This window comes from Centroberyx affinis, unplaced genomic scaffold (genome assembly GCF_046629955.1).
Source record: "Centroberyx affinis isolate AG114_WGS23_722 - 3 ecotype Tasmania unplaced genomic scaffold, CSIRO-AGI_Caff_v1 ptg001111l_1, whole genome shotgun sequence".
Classification (NCBI taxonomy): domain Eukaryota; kingdom Metazoa; phylum Chordata; class Actinopteri; order Beryciformes; family Berycidae; genus Centroberyx; species Centroberyx affinis.
The window spans coordinates 60,407-79,030 of record NW_027279653.1 but is presented as its reverse complement, the minus strand read 5'-3'; the positions used below and the strand labels follow the sequence as shown (position 1 = coordinate 79,030).

Below are 18,624 nucleotides of genomic sequence, written 5' to 3'. Positions count from 1 at the left end.
TTAGATGTATTTACATCAAACTTAGTGGGTTTCATATGGCATTATTCTGATAAAAAAAAAAATACAGAAAAAACGTAGTATTAAAAGCTGTCTAGCATAGTTATCAAGATGGTATATTTGTATTAGTGAATCCATAGCGGAACTGTTGACCAAGCTTGTTTGCCTGGGAAGAATTTGATCCAAACAGCAGCACCTCACTCAGGCTGATGCAAGTTGAATGAGTGAGCTGCCAGCTGTGTGAAGAATATTGTACGGTATGCTGGCTAGCCACTAAATCTATATATCAGCTATTCCATTTAGTTATGGAAAATTCAATAATTCAGTAACTGTTTCATATGAAATCCTGTGGCATGGCGTAAATCAGGATAGTAATATAATATCAGACGCTTACTTACTAGCTATAGCTAGCTACGGCTATGGTATGTTCACATATGGGAGTCTTCTCAAGAAACCTAACTGAACAGTGGATGGGGTTGATGTGTATACTTTAATGCTAAAACAGTTAGGGCCTCAATAATACTATTAAATCCATTCTAGTTACTATTTTCGTGACGTTATTTTTCATTTTTCAGATGTGTATTCACTCTCAAATCCTTTGCTTTCCTCCCTCTTCTTCACTGTGTCTCGGTCAGTGTGAAGAAGATGACAGACTGTCAGGGAGACGGGTCAGGGGCCGTGAGTCCGTTGGAGCTGTATGAGAAACTGACAGCGCAAGGAGACCAAGTCAGAGCCTTGAAAACAGCTAAGGCTGATAAAGTAAGCACCTGTCATTATATGGTAAAAATAGTGAATTGACTATATGGGTTTGTTGTTTAAGTATAATGAAATCAGCCCTTACAGTGCCATTAAATGTTCTTGCAATTTGGATGCCAGTCTCTCTTTTCTTACAGCTGTGTTTTGATTCCCAGGCAGACATTGATGCTGCTGTCCAGTTGCTGCTAAAGTTGAAAGTGGACTACAAACAGATGACAGGTCAGGATTACAAAGCAGGATGTCCGCCCTCAGAAAACTCTGTTGTCAGTGACAACGGGCCAGCAGCAGACGGTGCTGATGACGAAGACACAGTTGACCCCTGGAACGTTTCCACCACAAATGCCAAGGGAGTGGACTATGACAAACTCATAGGTAAGAGACAAATGAACTTCAAGTGTGGATTGCACTGGAAGAGTTCTAGTTCTATGGAAAAAAATGTTTCAACTGCAACCTTAATGTCAATGCTGCAGTATTAAGCATGAATAAAGCACTGTATGACATATAAAGGCAACATATCATTTATATAACAGTTGAATAAGACACATACCATGTACCATGTCTTTCCCCAGTGAGGTTTGGCAGCAGTAAAATTGACAAGGAGCTGGTGGACAGAGTGGAGAAAGTCTCGGGACAGAAACCTCACCGCTTCCTACGAAGAGGAATCTTCTTCTCCCACAGGTCAGCAGCTGAGGAAATGATGGAGGAAATGATGATTAAAAAAAATTATAAAAAACTCTGATTCTACAAATGCGACTTATTCCTATTAAAAGCTGACGAAGACTGTGATACACAGTTGGTTTCACTACTGTGTATCACAGTCTTCACTACTTCACAAAATGCACTTATTGTAAGTCACTGTGGACAAAAGTGTCTGCTAAATGATGTAATATAATGCAATAATGGCACATATTTCATCAGTCTGACCTCTTCATGACTACTACTTCTTATCAATGGGTGTTGTTCCAGTAGTTGTGTGACACATTGTCTACATCACCATTAGTCATGTTGAAACTGAAATTTGGCGAGCAGTGGGGTATGATCATAAAAATATCCACAGTGAAACTTTGTTTTAGATTTCATCATTTGAATTTCCTTATTCAGTTGAAAGGATGTGATATGCTTTTCTTGAAATGAAGACTGCTTTATTTAAGTACAGTTTTAGAGTGTGTGTGTGATGAAACTTCATATTATATTCTGTGCATTTATGTGAAATGGACATCTCTATATGTTACTTTCTTCTTGTTGCTGTGTCTGGCAGAGATATGCATCAGGTGCTGGATGCGTATGAGAAGCACAAGTCCTTCTACCTTTACACTGGCAGAGGGCCGTCCTCAGAGGCCATGCACGTTGGACACCTCATCCCCTTCATCTTCACCAAGTGAGCCTCCTCTCTTAAATTTATGAATATAACCAAGATGTTTAAGTAAAGGCAGGTTTAACTCCCATTCTGATCCCAATCCTTGACCTATATAGCTGACACTAGAGTGTTAGTTGTAAGTTGTAACTGGAACCCACTTCCTTGTCCCAGGTGGCTGCAGGATGTGTTTGACATCCCGCTGGTGATCCAGTTGACGGACGATGAGAAGTACCTGTGGAAGGATTTAACACTAGAGGACTGTCACCGCTTTGCCGTGGAGAACGCCAAGGACATCATCGCCTGCGGCTTTGATGTCAACAAGACTTTCATCTTCTCTGACCTCGACTACATGGGGTAAAACACTTACCCATGGTCACTTAATAATGACAGATTCTTAACAACATTCCCATATTGATGCAAGTATGTTGACAAGGGACACTTTTGACAGGGTTACCCTAAATAAATACTCTCTAAACACTGACTATTCCTTATCCCCCTCTACTAGGCAGACTTGACTACTTTCATATTACATTGGTGTCCTACATTGGTGTATTAGTGTAATCCTGAGATACTTGGATGTCTGACTTTTTACCTCAATGGGGACTGGGTATGGGTTGGGCAGTTGTTTTCAAAGTAGAGCAGTAATTACAAGATCTGAGTTAGTGTCAGTGATTGTTAAGAATATGGAATGATAGTAGGGAGTAGGAAGTGAAGGTAATATTTTAATATCTGTTGTGGTGTCTTTAGCTTAATATGTAAAATGCTTTCAGCAATCCCTTGTCTGTAGTCACTCCTAGTTCACACCATACACTGCTGTAATTCACTCTTAGACCCTGTGTTACATCTCCCATCATGCAGGTTTCCGTGTTTATTCAGCAGTATTTACCTGTAAGTTACAGCCGGGAGTGGCATAGTGTTACGTAATCTACTGATTGCTCTGTCCTGCCCAATTTAGCAAGAAAAGCTCCATCACGTTTTATAGCCTTAGTCAGTGGAGCATTTCCTATTGTGGTATGAATTGTTTTGTTTTTGATGTTTTAATTTCTCTATTTTTTTCTCCTTCCTTGATGCACAACACATCAGTTTAATTGTGAATAATTGATTTTTGTTGAACTTATTTTCTCATGTTTTCTTTTCTCCCCAGTTCATCCCCTGAATTCTATAGGAACGTGGTAAAGATCCAGAAGCATGTGACTTTCAACCAGGTCAAAGGCATCTTTGGCTTTACAGACAGTGACTGCATTGGTAAGACAGATGGAAATAAAGTCATATCATTCTTTAAGCAATTACTTAATTCCACTCTCAACACTTTGGAAAGAGGAAGGAAATGAAAAGTGCAGCAAAGTATTTTTCCCTAATCTTTTGCCTACTCTTCCCTTATAAAAATTGTATGTTTGTGGTTTTATTCCATAATTTTCTGATTCTGAGGAACATGACTAGTTTTTGAGCATCTTTGTTTATGGCTCTCAGTTTGATTTGTCTCTTACCTATCCAGGAAAGATCAGTTTCCCAGCCATCCAGGCAGCTCCGTCCTTCAGCACCTCTTTCCCTCAGATCTTCAGAGGCAGAAAGGATGTCCCCTGTCTCATCCCCTGCGCCATAGACCAGGTCAGGACAACACTACAGTGATACACAACAACTCCACAATACTGTTGGCCCCCAAAATGCAATACTGGTAACCACTTATTCATATCAATATTTGTAATCAAGTGTATGTTGGCTTGCGTCTGTCTCTGTCCCTCCACCTCTCCCAGGACCCCTACTTCAGGATGACCCGTGACGTAGCTCCCAGAATCGGTTACCTCAAGCCGGCCCTGCTGCACTCCACCTTCTTCCCCGCTCTACAGGGGGCTCAGACCAAGATGAGCGCCAGCGACCCCAACTCCTCCATCTTCCTCACCGACACACCCAAGCAGATCAAAAACAAGGTGACGCGTGCTGCCAGGAGAAGATTAGTTGTCACATTTATAGTGTTATAACCTATTACTTCCTATGACTAATTACCCGGTCCATGTTACCGTCACTCTCAGGTGAACAAACATGCGTTCTCGGGAGGAAAAGACACAGTGGAAGAGCACAGGACACACGGTGGTAACGCAGATGTAGACGTCTCCTTCATGTACCTGACCTTCTTCCTGGAGGACGACGAACAGCTGGAGAAGATCAGACAGGTGAGGGTGTGGAGACGAGAGAAAGAAAATTAGATTTTGTTTCAAACAATATCGCTTTTTTACTAATCACACTGTCTTCTCTCTTCATTCTCTTCATTCTCAACCTTTTACTCTGTTCTCCGTTCTGTTCTGTGCTTCCATCCTCCTCTCCATCTTCCCTCCTCCTGCTCACTCCTTCCTCCTGCCTCCGCCGCTCTCTACAGGACTACACCAGTGGAGCTCTGCTAACAGGAGAGCTGAAGAAGATGTTGATTGAGACTCTGCAGCCGATGATTGCCGAGCATCAAGAGAAACGCAAACAAGTGACAGATGAGATGGTCAAACAGTTCATGACCCCCAGGCCTTTAAAGGTCAACTTCTAGCCATTTGAGCTGTCAAAGTTTATCACGCGGTTAATCTCAATGCAAGTACAAACACGAATCCAGCTTTTTCCATTTAAAATCATTGTCATTTGAATTTGTAATGGAGGGATGGAAGCTCTTCTTAGGAGTGCAATTCACATCAGGACTGGAGAAAAATACAAATGTAAATTACAATAGGGTTCCTCGCACTTATGTGCTTGGACCCCTAATTACTGAAGCAGTGATGTGCCCCTCCGTGTCAAACTCAGCATGGCATTGCACACGCCTTCATGCTACTTGTCGCCGGGAAGACTTCTTAACTTACGTGTCAAGCTGCACTTCATGTACGTTTGTTTCCATATGGTGTTGGTCTTTGCAGGGCTGCTGCCATGTTTACTCCTCAGCCTGAGATCGACCCAGGATTAAATGAAGATTAAATAAGAGGAAAAATGTTTAACGCAGAATCTGCTTAATGACTAATGACACAGCCACACATCTACTTCACAAAACATGGGTTAAGAAGGGAGTAATAGCTTTCAGATGAATAAAACAATAACTATCACTTTGTGATTGCACAACTTTTTTATTCAATAATTAAAGCATATAATAACATATTTTTGTTTTACTCTGAACACTGCAGAAATGTCCCTGCTTGTTAAAGTTTATGGTAATACATTCACATTCGCACCACATTTGTAATTCAACTCATTAGGTAGCGTTCTCATTTTTTCCTAAAATGCCACCAAATTACAGGATTATCATTCAAGACACTTCTGTAAATGAGGCATAATTTGAGCACCAGGAATTCTCAAAGGTGACTGCATATGTTATTAAATGGGGTGTAGATATATTTTCTTTATGACTGGGAGCACACAAGGCAGTGTTAAGAAAACTGCTTCAGAAGTAATCATGTTTGACTCCAATAACAAAAAAGATCAATAAATTGGGATATATTATTGAAACACCTATAGAAATTTGAGTTTCACCCCACCTAACTTTGGCTCATCAGATGCATTCTCTAAGTAGTCGATTCTCTAAGCAGTCAGTCCAGTAGTCAATCTAAATACTAAGAACCCTGTAGATATGATTTACAGTCATAAACGGACACTACACATTTCACAAACTATGATAGGAGTAAATATTATTTAAAAGTAAAATCAACAATGGCTCCCTTCAGCAAGATACTTTGAAAGGAGAAGGACAAATCTTTCAAATTCATGATTAAATCACTATCATTATTAAAAACTGAAAAATGTATACTTCATTACGTGTTTACTGGTTCCCTTGTTTGGGGAATTTATTTGGAATTTTATTCGAGCCAATCAGTCCATCCATAGAGGGTAGACTGACGGTGATTGCGTGTGGGTGGGTGGTGATGATGACGGGGCGGGGAGGGGAGGAGGGGCGGGAACTGATGGGCTTCTTCATAAGTTGGCAATGGTAATTGGTTTCATTTTAGTCATAAGGCCACTGAACTTCTCCTGGTACAGATCTGCATAGCAGCCTATTGGTTACTGAAGGAAAGAGGGCATTGCATCATCATCTGGTAAAAACTCAGACTGTCGAGTGGACGAGACAGAGGCTTGATGAGTGTGATGGAGCTTTACCAGAAACTGGAAACCCAAGAGGTCCAAGTCAAAGCTCTGGAAACGGCAAAGGCTGATAAAGTAAGTACTTCTGGAGTCAATATTATAAACTGCGTAGACGTTTTTTTTTTTTTTTTTTAAAGCCACGTAGCCTACAGCAAACAAAAAGATAGTTGAACTGATGGCTCCGGTATGTGCTATTTCACTTTCGATATTACTGCAGGTACAAAAACCTCAGCGAAAAGTGACGCACATCAGAGTGATGTGGTACTCAGTAGTCAGTTGATAGTTTAGTCAAGTGGTCTTATCGTAGGCTACTTTATGATATTTATTGGTATCACCATATGTACATAGTATCCTTCTAATATTTATTCTGGTCACTTGGTTGTTTTCTTCTTTTTTTTCTGTAAAGGAAGTCTGGCTTTTAGCGCAGCCTGCCTCATCCATATGATGCAAGTGTTGACTGATTTGGCTCAGACTCTTCCTCATACACAGATTGTGCTCTGTTCAGGTTCAGAGTTACACGTATATAGCAATATTGTCAGGACCGATTCCAATACTTGTGCATGGCCCTTTGTTAATTTAATGTGCTACTTGCCAAAACTTAAAAAAAAAAATACTTTGAGACCTTTTCTGATGAAACTGTCGAATGGTTTACCTCAGCTTTCAATACATCTTCATCAAGAACAGCAATACTGATAAATAATACATTAAAAATAACGGTAAAGATAGCGGTAAAAAAATAGCGGTAAATATAGCATGATATTTGATACTCGTTTGACATTCAAATTTCACAAGTCCAACCTGGGCTAAATTGTCAGTGAGAGCCTAAAGATTGTTTTAAACCCCTTTCCACGTTTGTGAATCTTTTTTATCTATTTGTTAAATCTGGAAAAGGGTCTTAAATGATCTTTAGGGACTCATTTACAATTTAGCCCAGGTTGGACCAGTCTAAATACAGTAGTTTTTTTTTATTTTTATCTAGACATAGTCTTGTGAAATCCTCTGTTTGAATTTGAATGTCAAACGAATATCAAATATCATGCTATCTTTACCACGGTAAAAAATAACTGAAAAAGAAATAACTTTTACATTTTCCACAAAAGAAAAAGGTAAAGTGACGTGCAATTTAGTTGATAAATATGACTATTTCTCAATTTGCATTTATGAATGACAAAAAAAAGAAACTATGAAAATGAAACTACAAAGGTTTCTGACTGAGGAAAGGAAGTTGGCAACCTGTTCAGCTGTGGCAGCCATTGCTACAGAAACCACTTGAAATGTGATGCAATCCTCCTGATATCTAACAGCAGTGTCTTCCTTTGCAGACGGAAATCGATGCTGCCGTCCAGTTGCTACAAAAGCTGAAGGTGGACTACAAACAGATGACAGGTGAGGACTACAAAGCAGGATGTCCGCCCGCTGCTGATGACGAAGACACAGTTGACCCATGGAACGTTTCCACTAGCAGCGCCAAGGGAGTCGACTATGACAAACTCATAGGTAACAGACAAACAAACTTTTAATGAGAAGCATTTTTTCTTCACCACCAAACATGAAAGATAATTCTTCAGTGTGAAGCATAAATTAAACATCATTTACATCATTTCTACAGCTGGTTATTATTATATCATATGTCTGTGTGTGTCTCCTCAGTGAGGTTTGGAAGCAGTAAAATTGACAAGGAGCTGGTGGACAGAGTGGAGAAAGTCTCGGGACAGAAACCTCACCGCTTCCTTCGAAGAGGAATCTTCTTCTCCCACAGGTCAGCAGCTGAGGAAATGACAGCACATATTTCATCAGTCCCCTTCATGACTTCTTCTTTTTATGAATGGGCAGGGCTCCTCAGTGAGGCTGACCTATGGGTCAGCAGCTGAGGAAAGGATGAGTACAAATGTCATCACTCATGATTCTCATGAAAGTGGGTGTCATTAGGTTTATTTCCTTGAAATGAAAGCAACATTCAGTGCTGCTGGAATTAACAGAGTGTTGTAAAGTGTGTGTGTGTGTGTGTGTGTGTGTGTGTGTACCCATCAGAGCAAATGATTGAGAAAGAGTGAGAGTGTTAGTATGAGTAATGATAAGTAGATCTTCCCTATAACACTTTTATGGGAAATTGCATCTCTCTCTCTCTCTCTCTCTCTCTCTCCCTCTTTCTCTCTCTCTCTCTCTGTTCTTGTTGCTGTCTGCAGAGATGTGCATCAGGTGCTGGATGCGTATGAGAAGGACAAGTGCTTCTACCTTTACACAGGCAGAGGGCCATCCTCAGAGGCCATGCACGTTGGACACCTCATCCCCTTCATCTTCACCAAGTGAGCCTCCTCTCTGAAGTTTATGAGTATTACAGACATGGATAAATAAAAGCCAAATTGATCTTTTGTCAGTCAGATGTTGTAGTGAAACAGAAATAAGCTTGACTTGAAAACGGAATGTAAAATACAGAAAGAAAATGGATGTAGAATTCAAAGTTGCAACAAGAGAGCATGACTTGAAGTTATATGTCTATATGCTTTGTAATCAGAGTGTTTGTGTAGGCTTCATCATGGTTGTGCCTTGTCCCAGGTGGCTGCAGGATGTGTTTGACATCCCCCTGGTGATCCAGATGACGGACGATGAGAAGTACCTGTGGAAGGACCTAACACTAGAGGAGTGCCACCACTACGCTGAGGAGAACGCCAAGGACATCATCGCCTGCGGCTTCGACGTCAACAAGACCTTCATCTTCTCTGACCTCGACTACATGGGGTAAAACACTCATCCTCAGTTTGAACACTGATTCAAACTCATACAGAGCTATTGACTAACCCTGTGTGACACTACTATTATACTATATAGCTTGATTAGATTGATGGTGATGGTGCTATACATTGATAATAGCCCACTACTTAAATACATGGGTGACCCTGACTGCATCTTGAGTGGGATTCCAGCAGTTTGGGACAGAGAACACAGGGTCCTTCTATACTTTTTCCATAGACTTTTCTGTTATATGTCAGTTCACTCATTCCCCACTAAGCGGTGATATAGTACCATCCTCTCTGTGTGGTTGTCACTTATATCCCATATTAAGGTTATTTCTGTTTAATTGTGAATAATTGATTTTTGTTGAACTTATTTTCTCATGTTTTCTTTTCTCCCCAGTTCATCCCGGGATTTCTACAGCAATGTGGTAAAGATCCAGAAGCATGTGACTTTCAACCAAGTCAAAGGCATCTTTGGCTTTACAGACAGTGACAGCATTGGTGAGACAGACAAATACTTAAGGGGTTTATCATTCATTAGTAATTCATTTTCATCCTTAGTGTAAAGAACAGAAGTGCTGGAGAAACAGTTAATAGGAAGCAAAATACTTGGCTGATATTTGGTTTTGGACTGTCGTGTTTGTCTTACATTCTCCATAAAGTTCTGAGGAACATGACAGCAGTTTCTGGGCATCTTTTCAAATGGAAGTCAGTAACAGCTGTTCTCTCTCCTCCTTCTCCAGGAAAGATCAGCTTCCCAGCCATCCAGGCAGCTCCGTCCTTCAGTAACTCTTTCCCTCAGATCTTCAGAGGCAGAACAGACGTCCCCTGTCTCATCCCCTGCGCCATAGACCAGGTCAGGACAACACCGCCATGTTACTATCGAATGATTAACATTCATCCATATTCACTGCAGTCTAGACTCAAATTACTGTGTACCACCAAATGGAGCGGTTCAGAATTCAAGGTTTTTGTATTCAAAGGGTTTCCACATACAATAGATGATGCAGAAGTAATTGTTTTAGCGTCAAAGAGGAAGACAGTACAAAGTGGTCAAGCCATCGGCAGTGTCTAATATTTTAAGATACTACAGCCTTTATATAGTTTCACTATAGTAGTCACTATAGTTTCACTACTATAGTTTCACTACTATACTTTATATAGTTTCACTATATAAAGGAAAATGAGAATTCATAGTTTAACATTCAGTCAATCAATTCAGAATAATCTCAACACTAATCATATGTTTCCTACCTTAAATAATGGAAAAACACTTCATGGATCTGTATATTTTCTAGATCACCCACAGATGTTTTCTTTTTTAGTGAAATTTAACTGAAAGTAGTTCGGGAGTAGCCAAGGCTATTGGATGGCTTGATTACTGAAAAACTTGCACTCTTTTCCTCCTTGCAATTAATTATTTTTGCATAGTCTTTGACTCTGACATCCTTTTGAGTGTGCAAACCCGAAATGTCACCATAATCTCATTAAATTCACAGTATTCAGTTTTTAAGTGCCAGTCCCACTCAGGATTTTATATGAAGGATTTTAGTGTATCCATGGCAATGTCAACCCAGATACTCTTATATTGGTAAGGTAATCCAAGTACAATGAAAATGATGAAAACAGACTCTGACTTGTCTCTGTCCCTCCGCCTCTCCCAGGACCCCTACTTCAGGATGACCCGTGACGTAGCTCCCAGAATCGGTTACCCCAAGCCGGCCCTGCTGCACTCCACCTTCTTCCCCGCCCTGCAGGGGGCTCAGACCAAGATGAGCGCCAGTGACCCCAACTCCTCCATCTTCCTCACCGACACACCCAAGCAGATCAAAGACAAGGTGAAACATGCTTAGAAAAGGACGAAAACACATGCATCCAATCCTCGACAATAGGTGCCGAACAGACTGCAAAACCTGGAAAATGAAAGAGTGGATGTATCTGCTCCCAAGGTGTGTGAAATATTTCTAATGATGTTTTGTCATTGCACCCAGGTGAACTGTCATGCATTCTCCGGAGGGAAGGACACATTGGAAGAGCACAGGAAGCACGGCGGTAACCCGGACATTGACGTCTCCTTCATGTACCTGACCTTCTTCCTGGAGGACGACGAACAGCTGGAGAAGATCAGACAGGTGGGAGAGAGGCGCACTGTGAGACAGGAGGGAAGTTAGAGGAGGGGATGAGGAGACGAGAGGGAAAATGGGAGTGAAATGGGATGAAAATAGAAACTGCCTCGAATGATGGATAAGTGGAGAGGGAGAATGATGGGATGAGATGAGACAGAGTAGAGACAGGGAACACAAATGAACTGGATATAGTTGAGAAGGCCTGGATACCAGGACAGGACAGGAATGACTGTTTATGTGTCGGGGTTCAGGAAAGAGGGTAAACATACAATAGATTGAACATACAAACACATCCTATTTAATTCTCCTGTATGGTAGAAAGTGTTGGGCCAGTCGCAACAAAGTGTGTGCTTTCATTACCTGTGAATGGACTACAAGAACCAGAACAAGAAACTTATGAAACATTAACCACAACATTGCAAACATACAGAATGACTCAGGCACAGATAAAGAATAACTGACCCCAACACAGTGAAGTTAAAGATTATAGAAATTCCTGTCTTTGTGCTGTGAATCTTTGAAGAGGAACAATATTACTGCCATGTCAAATTTCTTAAACATGTCCTACCATGCAGACTCTTTGAAGCGTTATCGTTTCTTTAGAAATCTCTGCCATCCACATTTTGTTTATTCATTTTTCTGGTTCTCTACTCCACTCTATATTCTCTCCCTTTCTGTCTGTCTTTTCCACTATTCTGCCGTCTCATCCTCCTCTCCATCTTTCCCTCCTCCTCTCTCTACAGGACTACACCAGTGGAGCTATGCTGACAGGAGAGCTGAAGAAGATTTTGATTGAGACTCTGCAGCCGATGATTGCCGAGCATCAAGAGAAACGCAAACAAGTCACAGATGAGATGGTGAAACAGTTCATGACCCCCAGGCCTCTAAAGGTCAACTTCTAGCCTGCTTCAGCATTTGAGCTGTCAAAGTTTATCATGCGGTTAGTCTGAATGTAAGTACGATTGTGAGTCAGGCTTTTATCATTTGGATTCAATAAATATAGTTTACAATACGATTTACTTGAGGTTTGGTAAAAATTCAGATGCAATTTCTTCAAACCATGGTTTGCAATTTATTGTTAGGCTAAGCATGGTGTGTTAAATTGTGTGTGCTTATATTTTTGTTACATAAATAAAACGGTGTATGTGTGGGGCCATTTTCTAGATACTGATTAAATCTATTCCTGTGCGGAAAGTGAGAAGTCTTATTCAATTTTAACAAAACTGCACTTGAATAAAAACAAACAAACAACTCTTACCTTGTGATTGCACACATTTTATTCAATAATGAAACCACTAATTCTTTTAATTTACTCTCAATGCTACAGAAATGCCTGTGCAAGTTATAACTTAATATTATATTCCATTCATATTCATACATTCACACAGCAAAGGTGCTAATTTCTCCTAAAATATCACACAAAATGACAAATGACAGGATTGTTATTCAAAATCAATGAGAAAATTATTGCAAAGTCCTCATGAAATGGTTTGCTCATTTGATAATGAAGACAGACAGTGGCCTCATATTCCATTAAACGGGAGATAATATAATGCAGCCGAGTCTCAGGCTGAGATATCTGATTCAGGTGCATTTCAGTGTAAGATATTGAAAATTGAATTGTAAGGCGGTAATAAAGATAAAGAAAAAAAAAGATGTTATTTCATAGAGGTAGGTTGCAAAAATAATACTGAGTTCAGTAACACAAAATGATGTCCAGTTTCAAGTACAGATGGCCCCAAGAGAAGAGAAAACAGTAGTTCTATCTGCTGCCTGACACAAAAAGTGAGTAATGTTAACAGTTTTACAAAACAATACAGAACCCTGAGAGGGAAATGTCTTGCAAAGGCATTTTTGGACAATAATGACAAATAGGCTGTTTCTAAAACATGGAATATAGTTTCACTGCAAAAAAGAAAATTAAAAGACATCACCACTGAAAGAATTTGTTATATTCTATGATTAATACATTGTTAATCCAACCTTTCCACTGACATACAGCATGTTTTACAGAGAACATGTGCTAATCCTGGTCCATTAATGACTTATCAGTACTGTTTTTATGTAATGAGAGGAATGTGACATTATTAGAGAAGAAAGTCTCCCTACAACACTTCTGAACAGATATACTGTAGTACTTTGTGTATTCTGTTAAGAACTCATTTTTTTGGGAGCTCTAAATATATTCACATTTCAAGTAAAGTAATTATTCACATTATTTTAAATACTTTAGCATTATCTGAAACACATAGCAGCATCAGAAAAAAAAAAATCAGTTTCACACGCTGGTCCATAGAGACCGATAACAGTCTTGAAAAAAACTGCGTCAGAAAATATTCTTTAGAATATTCTAAATTCTATTAGAATAAAATTTACTTCCTTAGAAAACTTCATTTTACACACACATACTGTATATTAAAATTTTAAAATGAGCACCACCTCTCAGGACAATACTTTGGGAATGTTCTAAAGCATGCCTCTGCAGATTTTACATAATTTAGGGCTTTGTTTGAATTTTCTCAAACCGTATCCATCCTTTCATGAGAGATTTCCCTCCAGTGAAGGTGGAAAGTGAGATGAACCTAGAGCATATCCAAACAAAAATGATCCACTCGCAGTATAGAGATACAGCATAAGTGGAAAAAAATCTGTACCGTAAGTGAAGTTACGCTGAGGGTTTAAGGAGGCGAATCACTACTTCGTACATGGTGAACACCGCCATGTTGACGGGGAAGGCACGGATGCAGTTGAGAGTCAGTCCCTTGAAGAGGACAGTGGGCCCCTCCGAGCGCACGCTGTCTGTGATGCAGTGAAAAAAGCCTCGGTATCTCCGCTCACCCATCCAGTCCATCTGCAGACGAGCTTTGATCAGGTCCATGGGCGTTCCGATACACCAGCCGCACATCCCCGACAGGCCTCCTGCCAGTAACACCACTTTCCACTCTGTAAGGAGAGGACGTTATTTTTAATATGTAGGATTCAACATGTATTTCATATGAAACGGAAAATTCCACCCTCAAATACACTGTTATATATTATCAATCTGTGACGTTCAATGCATTCCAGGAGTTATTTTGTGATGAAATGGTTGTGATTTACCTTTTTTGTTGCACCCAATTCCCCTTAACTTGCCTTGTCAAGTTCTACTTCTGTTAGTGATTTCCTACATTTCCCAGAATGCCTTTCACACAACCCATGTAGGTGGAGAAAGCAATATCGATAGTTATTGGAGAGGGAGAGTTTCTCTGGTCAAGAAAAAGTGAGATTCACACCCCTTATGCAAAATGCATACTTATGAACACATGTCTTGTGGCTGCATTGCATTCTGGTCTATTGAGGCTACTGTCTGTGGAGAAATTGGCAGCTCTGCCTCCTCTAGTATGGATTTCTCGCTGTATGGTTGTTGAACGTCGGTGCAAAATGGTGAAGCCCTTGCTCTATGATTCTGAGGGGCTGACAACAAAACCTGATGTTTCCGTGGATGTTTTAGATAGTTGAAAAATGTTCAATTATCCACCCCAATTGTCCATGGAAATAAGAAAAATACACAACAAACAACAACAAAATGGACCCAGGCAAGGAAAGTACATTGCCAATAGCTGTTTTTAACAGTGTTTTATGGTGGATTTTTCCTTCAAATCTCATAAGCTGTGTTCAGATTTACCTGGCTGGGTCTGGCCTGGGGTCGACAGCTGTTCACAGATGATATTATAGGTAGTAAAGTAGGTGGCGAAGGAGGGTCCATCTCTCAGTGCCAGGGCCTGGGCTCCCTTGTACAGCCCCAGAACCCCTTCCTCACGGGCGATGGTGAGCAGACAGTGGATGGGGCCACGGTACTTTGGCTTTGGGGCCTCTGCTGACGACCCCTGATAGGGAACCATCTGGCACTGCAGACGCACCTTCACTATGTCAGCTGGGGACATGACTGATACCTGATGAGAAGATGTGGAGGGAGGGAGGGAGAGAGCGAGAGAGATGTTTGAAAATAGAGACTTAATTGACAGTTAAAGATGTGTTGAAAATTGTAACATTGGTGAGCAAATTAGGGGAAGATTGTAAAACCAAGAACACAGAGGTGAGGTAGAACAAATCTTTTGCCTGTGCGAAGGTGTGAATTAGGTCCTCTTGATTTTGGTTGTTTCTACTTGGTGGACAAGCAGCCAACTAAAAACTAGCTTCTGCCATTCAAAGGAGGGAGATGTTGTAAAAATGAAAGTGCATGTGCTTTGCATGAGACAAGTTATGCTGCAAAATTGATGTAAACAATGCAACAGCAAAGACAATTATGTAAATAGACTTTGCAGTGGTTTTATGTGGTAAGAGATTTATTCAGCTTGTACATTAGACATTTTTTTGTGAAAATTAAAAAAAAACAAGAAACTGTGCCATTCTCAGGTAAACTCCTTTGAATAACTGCATTGCTCTAATATCAGCTACTACTAAATATAAGTCATCAGGGTGCCAGTGTTTGTGTGACAGTGTTATCCTACTCAGCAGAAGTTAAACTATACCTGTGCAACTCCTCCAGCCAGGCCTGAGAGGAAGATGTCCAGCTTGGCAGGCTTGGCGTCAGGACTCCCATGTCGTTGACGGAGGCACTGAAGGACATTCCTGTAGGTCCCAAACACCACAGAGGAGCTGAGGGACACTGTTGTGACCGGCATTGACATGCCCTTGTAGAAGCCATTCACCTAAGGGAGGACAGGGTTAGGCACAGTGGACTCACAAAGAATAAGATATTAGCGTTGGAGACTAGGCTTCCTTAGTCTCCAACGCTAATATCTTATTCTGTGTGTGTATTTTTGAGGGGGGTATTCAGGGCACACAGAGATAAGCACAATGATGACTATTGACCAATACTGCAGAGACACACAAAGTCCAAACTATGCCACAAAGGTGAAAAATCAGGTGATGCTGACCATGTGTGAGACACTCACCCCTTCATTCTTGCAGGTAGAGCGGATACAGTGCCAAACTCCCCTGTACTTGCTCTGGGTTTGAATCCTCACCTATAAAGGTTATTGAGGGGAGAAACCGTTGGTGACTGAAATTTCCAGGATCTATGACTCATCAGGCTGCTCACTGCAGGGACATACTGTACATACTGTACCATACCTTCACTGTGTCCAAAGGGTACCCGACAGCCACACCACAGGCCCCTGCAAACACACGGATCAGATCAGATGAGCTGAGCGTCAGATGAAAAAACAATACTAACCCACAGAGGACAGAGGGGAGAGGGAAGGCTCCCCAAAAAACAGCGACAGTACAGTTGTGAATGGTGAATAATACTCTAATATGGCTACCGGTAAAATGAAAAACTATGATTTTTTTCTATAACTGGCCACCATTTTTATAACACAAATGTAAAAGTCGTTTACCTCCTACAGAACCAGCAACGAAATCCGCGAAATGCATACTTTCCTCTTCTGATTTGGAGCATGCGTTAGTAATTCATTCAGCCGGTAGGAAGGTGCTAGCCTGACATTAACTAGCGAGCTAGCAAGCCAGCCAGTGTTGCTGAACAGCTCAAATTCCGACCTCATAAACATTAACCAATACAATCCATGTATTTGCACAGAAAATAACCGTCAATATATCATTTGTTTAGTTAGAAAATATCTACTAAAGGTTATTCCAGAGGTTAAAATGAACGTGAATGACCCACAGCACCGCCGCTCTCCGGCTGTGTTACGTGACAGAAATTCCTCTCTGACGTAATCTGTCAAACATCAAAACGTGCATGAACGTGCACACGGTGTTGTGTTACGCTATTTTTGGTTCGTGGTGAAACAACAGTCATTGGAGTGAGTTAACGTTATCTATCTCAATTTATTGTTGTCCCAAACAATAACCAAAATGTGGAAGTTAATGGAAATGCACATTAAAACAAATGTGCGCAAATATACGAGACTACGAGAGGTCACATGTCATGTTTAACATGTCACACGCTCCTCTCTCTCTCTTTGTCACTCTCTCTCTCTCTCTCTCTCTCTCTCACACACACACACACACACACAGACAGACAGGCCTAAACACGAAGAGGGCAAGCTATGCATATCAGTATTCAAAAGAAATATGGACTATATGCATGCTTGCATAGTCCATATTAGTCCATAGTCCATTTGTATGAAATAATGCAACCATTAAGAAAATTAAGTACTTGTTGATATATGCAGAGTACTACAAAAAAGAGAGACAAGTGAAACCTGAAGAAGCTAGTATGTGAATTAACAGTAATATACATGATGTGCAAATCTGAATATTCACATTAACAAGTCGACAGAAGGCCATACAGAAACTGGCGTGTAGACTAACACAAAAAAAATCTAAACCTTATGATATTCACTTTACAGATAATATATATAATATATGTACAGAAGGTGCCATTCAGATATGTACATTACTAGCTGTTCCCTTTTACAAAAGCTCCAGGACAGAGGTACCATACTGAATGTACAGGAAAATGGCAGATTGCAAAAATGCATGTTAATTATTTATATGTTCACGGTACCACTCTATTGTCAGGACATGGAACAGGAAAATTGTCATAATGTGCTGACTCATGTGCAATGAAATATACGGAAATGTGTAATGACTTAATATGTGTAGATTAGTTCTAGGAATGCAGAGAGCAATCCAGGATAGTTTGTTTGGAGAGGAAGCATTGTACAGTCTAACGGCTGTCAGTCACTATGTTTTGCCTTGGTAGGATGAGATGGAGGCTGAAGATGATCGGTAGCTGCATCAGCTCACCACAGAGGGGGTGGGAGGTGTCTAGGATAGAGTTGCCTCCCCAGCCCACTACCGCATAATAGTGCACTGCTGCTGGCCACCAGTGATTGGTAGAACTTGTTGAGTCGTCTGTTGCATATGTTGAAAGACCTGAGCCTCCTCAAGGAGAACAGTCTACTCTTGTACCTCTGTGTTATCAGTCCAGTTCAGTTTGCTGATGTGAACCCAGCCTTGTTTTTAGCTTAATGACAGTGCATTTCTGACATTATCCAATGGGTTTTGAAAGCGTTTTATCATCCCAAGAGGCTGGAGAATCGCATGAAAATCACAAATGCTGGAGTTATGAGGTTTTCACAGATAACACATTAAATAATCGAATCATTCATCAATAGTCCCTAATTTGTTTCAGATCTCATTTTGTGAGAGCTTTTAATTAGTATTTGCTGTTTATGATTAATTTAGGCAACAGAATCGCATATCACACTAATTCAATATCATTATTTCATCATGTGATTCTATTGAAAGATGATAAACAATAATATTGAATATTGCCCAGCTCTAGTAGGCTACAGTCCCCCGGGGCACCCCCATGTGCTCTGCAGCATGTCTGACACACTGAAGACAAACTGCATCCTGTCAGTTAAATAGATCATAATCCAGGAAACCATGGCATTGTCCACATGTTTCTACCCAAGTAGGAGGGGCTGGATGGTGTTGAAACTACTAGAGAAGTCAAAAAAATGGATGCAAATTTGAGGTGTTCCAGAGAGTCCTTCACCAGGGGTCTGAGGTGCTGCAGGACCTGCTTCTGAAG

General features: G+C 40.6%; 3 protein-coding genes across 3 annotated transcripts; 2 read left to right on the top strand and 1 right to left on the bottom strand.

The window, feature by feature from the left end:
• The first annotated feature begins 191 nt into the window (after window positions 1-191).
• Window positions 192-5,193, top strand: LOC139647770 (tryptophan--tRNA ligase, cytoplasmic-like). The gene is made up of 11 exons (XM_071523744.1): window positions 192-254; window positions 633-756; window positions 909-1,125; window positions 1,323-1,431; window positions 2,012-2,131; window positions 2,282-2,464; window positions 3,255-3,355; window positions 3,606-3,718; window positions 3,865-4,038; window positions 4,141-4,281; window positions 4,485-5,193. The coding sequence occupies exons 2-11, from the start codon at window positions 643-645 to the stop codon at window positions 4,641-4,643; spliced, it is 1,431 nt and encodes a 476-aa protein (XP_071379845.1). The 5' UTR covers window positions 192-254; window positions 633-642; the 3' UTR covers window positions 4,644-5,193.
• Window positions 5,194-6,061: 868 nt separating this feature from the next.
• LOC139647771 (tryptophan--tRNA ligase, cytoplasmic-like) lies at window positions 6,062-12,232 on the top strand. Its single transcript, XM_071523745.1, has 10 exons — window positions 6,062-6,289; window positions 7,537-7,711; window positions 7,865-7,973; window positions 8,401-8,520; window positions 8,771-8,953; window positions 9,350-9,450; window positions 9,693-9,805; window positions 10,614-10,787; window positions 10,941-11,081; window positions 11,819-12,232. Exons 1-10 carry the CDS (start codon window positions 6,209-6,211, stop codon window positions 11,975-11,977), a joined length of 1,356 nt encoding a protein of 451 aa, XP_071379846.1. The 5' UTR covers window positions 6,062-6,208; the 3' UTR covers window positions 11,978-12,232.
• Window positions 12,233-12,365: 133 nt separating this feature from the next.
• On the bottom strand, window positions 12,366-16,735 carry slc25a47b (solute carrier family 25 member 47b). Its single transcript, XM_071523749.1, has 6 exons — window positions 16,457-16,735; window positions 16,191-16,234; window positions 16,013-16,084; window positions 15,587-15,766; window positions 14,740-15,007; window positions 12,366-14,018 (listed from the first exon to the last, which is right to left on the bottom strand). Exons 1-6 carry the CDS (start codon window positions 16,491-16,493, stop codon window positions 13,741-13,743), a joined length of 879 nt encoding a protein of 292 aa, XP_071379850.1. The 5' UTR covers window positions 16,494-16,735; the 3' UTR covers window positions 12,366-13,740.
• Between the last annotated feature and the right edge of the window lie 1,889 nt (window positions 16,736-18,624).

Bases quoted from the DNA above. Each gene is read 5' to 3' on its own strand.
- LOC139647770 (XM_071523744.1), top strand. From the start codon at position 643: ATGACAGACTGTCAGGGAGACGGGTCAGGGGCCGTGAGTCCGTTGGAG. The intron at 1,126-1,322 runs GTAAGAGACAAA...GTCTTTCCCCAG, and splicing joins GGACTATGACAAACTCATAG to TGAGGTTTGGCAGCAGTAAA. The intron at 2,132-2,281 runs GTGAGCCTCCTC...TCCTTGTCCCAG, and splicing joins ATCCCCTTCATCTTCACCAA to GTGGCTGCAGGATGTGTTTG.
- LOC139647771 (XM_071523745.1), top strand. From the start codon at position 6,209: ATGAGTGTGATGGAGCTTTACCAGAAACTGGAAACCCAAGAGGTCCAA. The intron at 8,521-8,770 runs GTGAGCCTCCTC...GCCTTGTCCCAG, and splicing joins ATCCCCTTCATCTTCACCAA to GTGGCTGCAGGATGTGTTTG. The intron at 9,451-9,692 runs GTGAGACAGACA...CTCCTTCTCCAG, and splicing joins TACAGACAGTGACAGCATTG to GAAAGATCAGCTTCCCAGCC.
- slc25a47b (XM_071523749.1), bottom strand. From the start codon at position 16,493: ATGCATTTCGCGGATTTCGTTGCTGGTTCTGTAGGAG. The intron at 16,235-16,456 runs GTAAACGACTTT...GTGTGTTTGCAG, and splicing joins CGTTGCTGGTTCTGTAGGAG to GGGCCTGTGGTGTGGCTGTC. The intron at 15,767-16,012 runs GTGAGTGTCTCA...GTCCTCCCTTAG, and splicing joins CTACCTGCAAGAATGAAGGG to GTGAATGGCTTCTACAAGGG.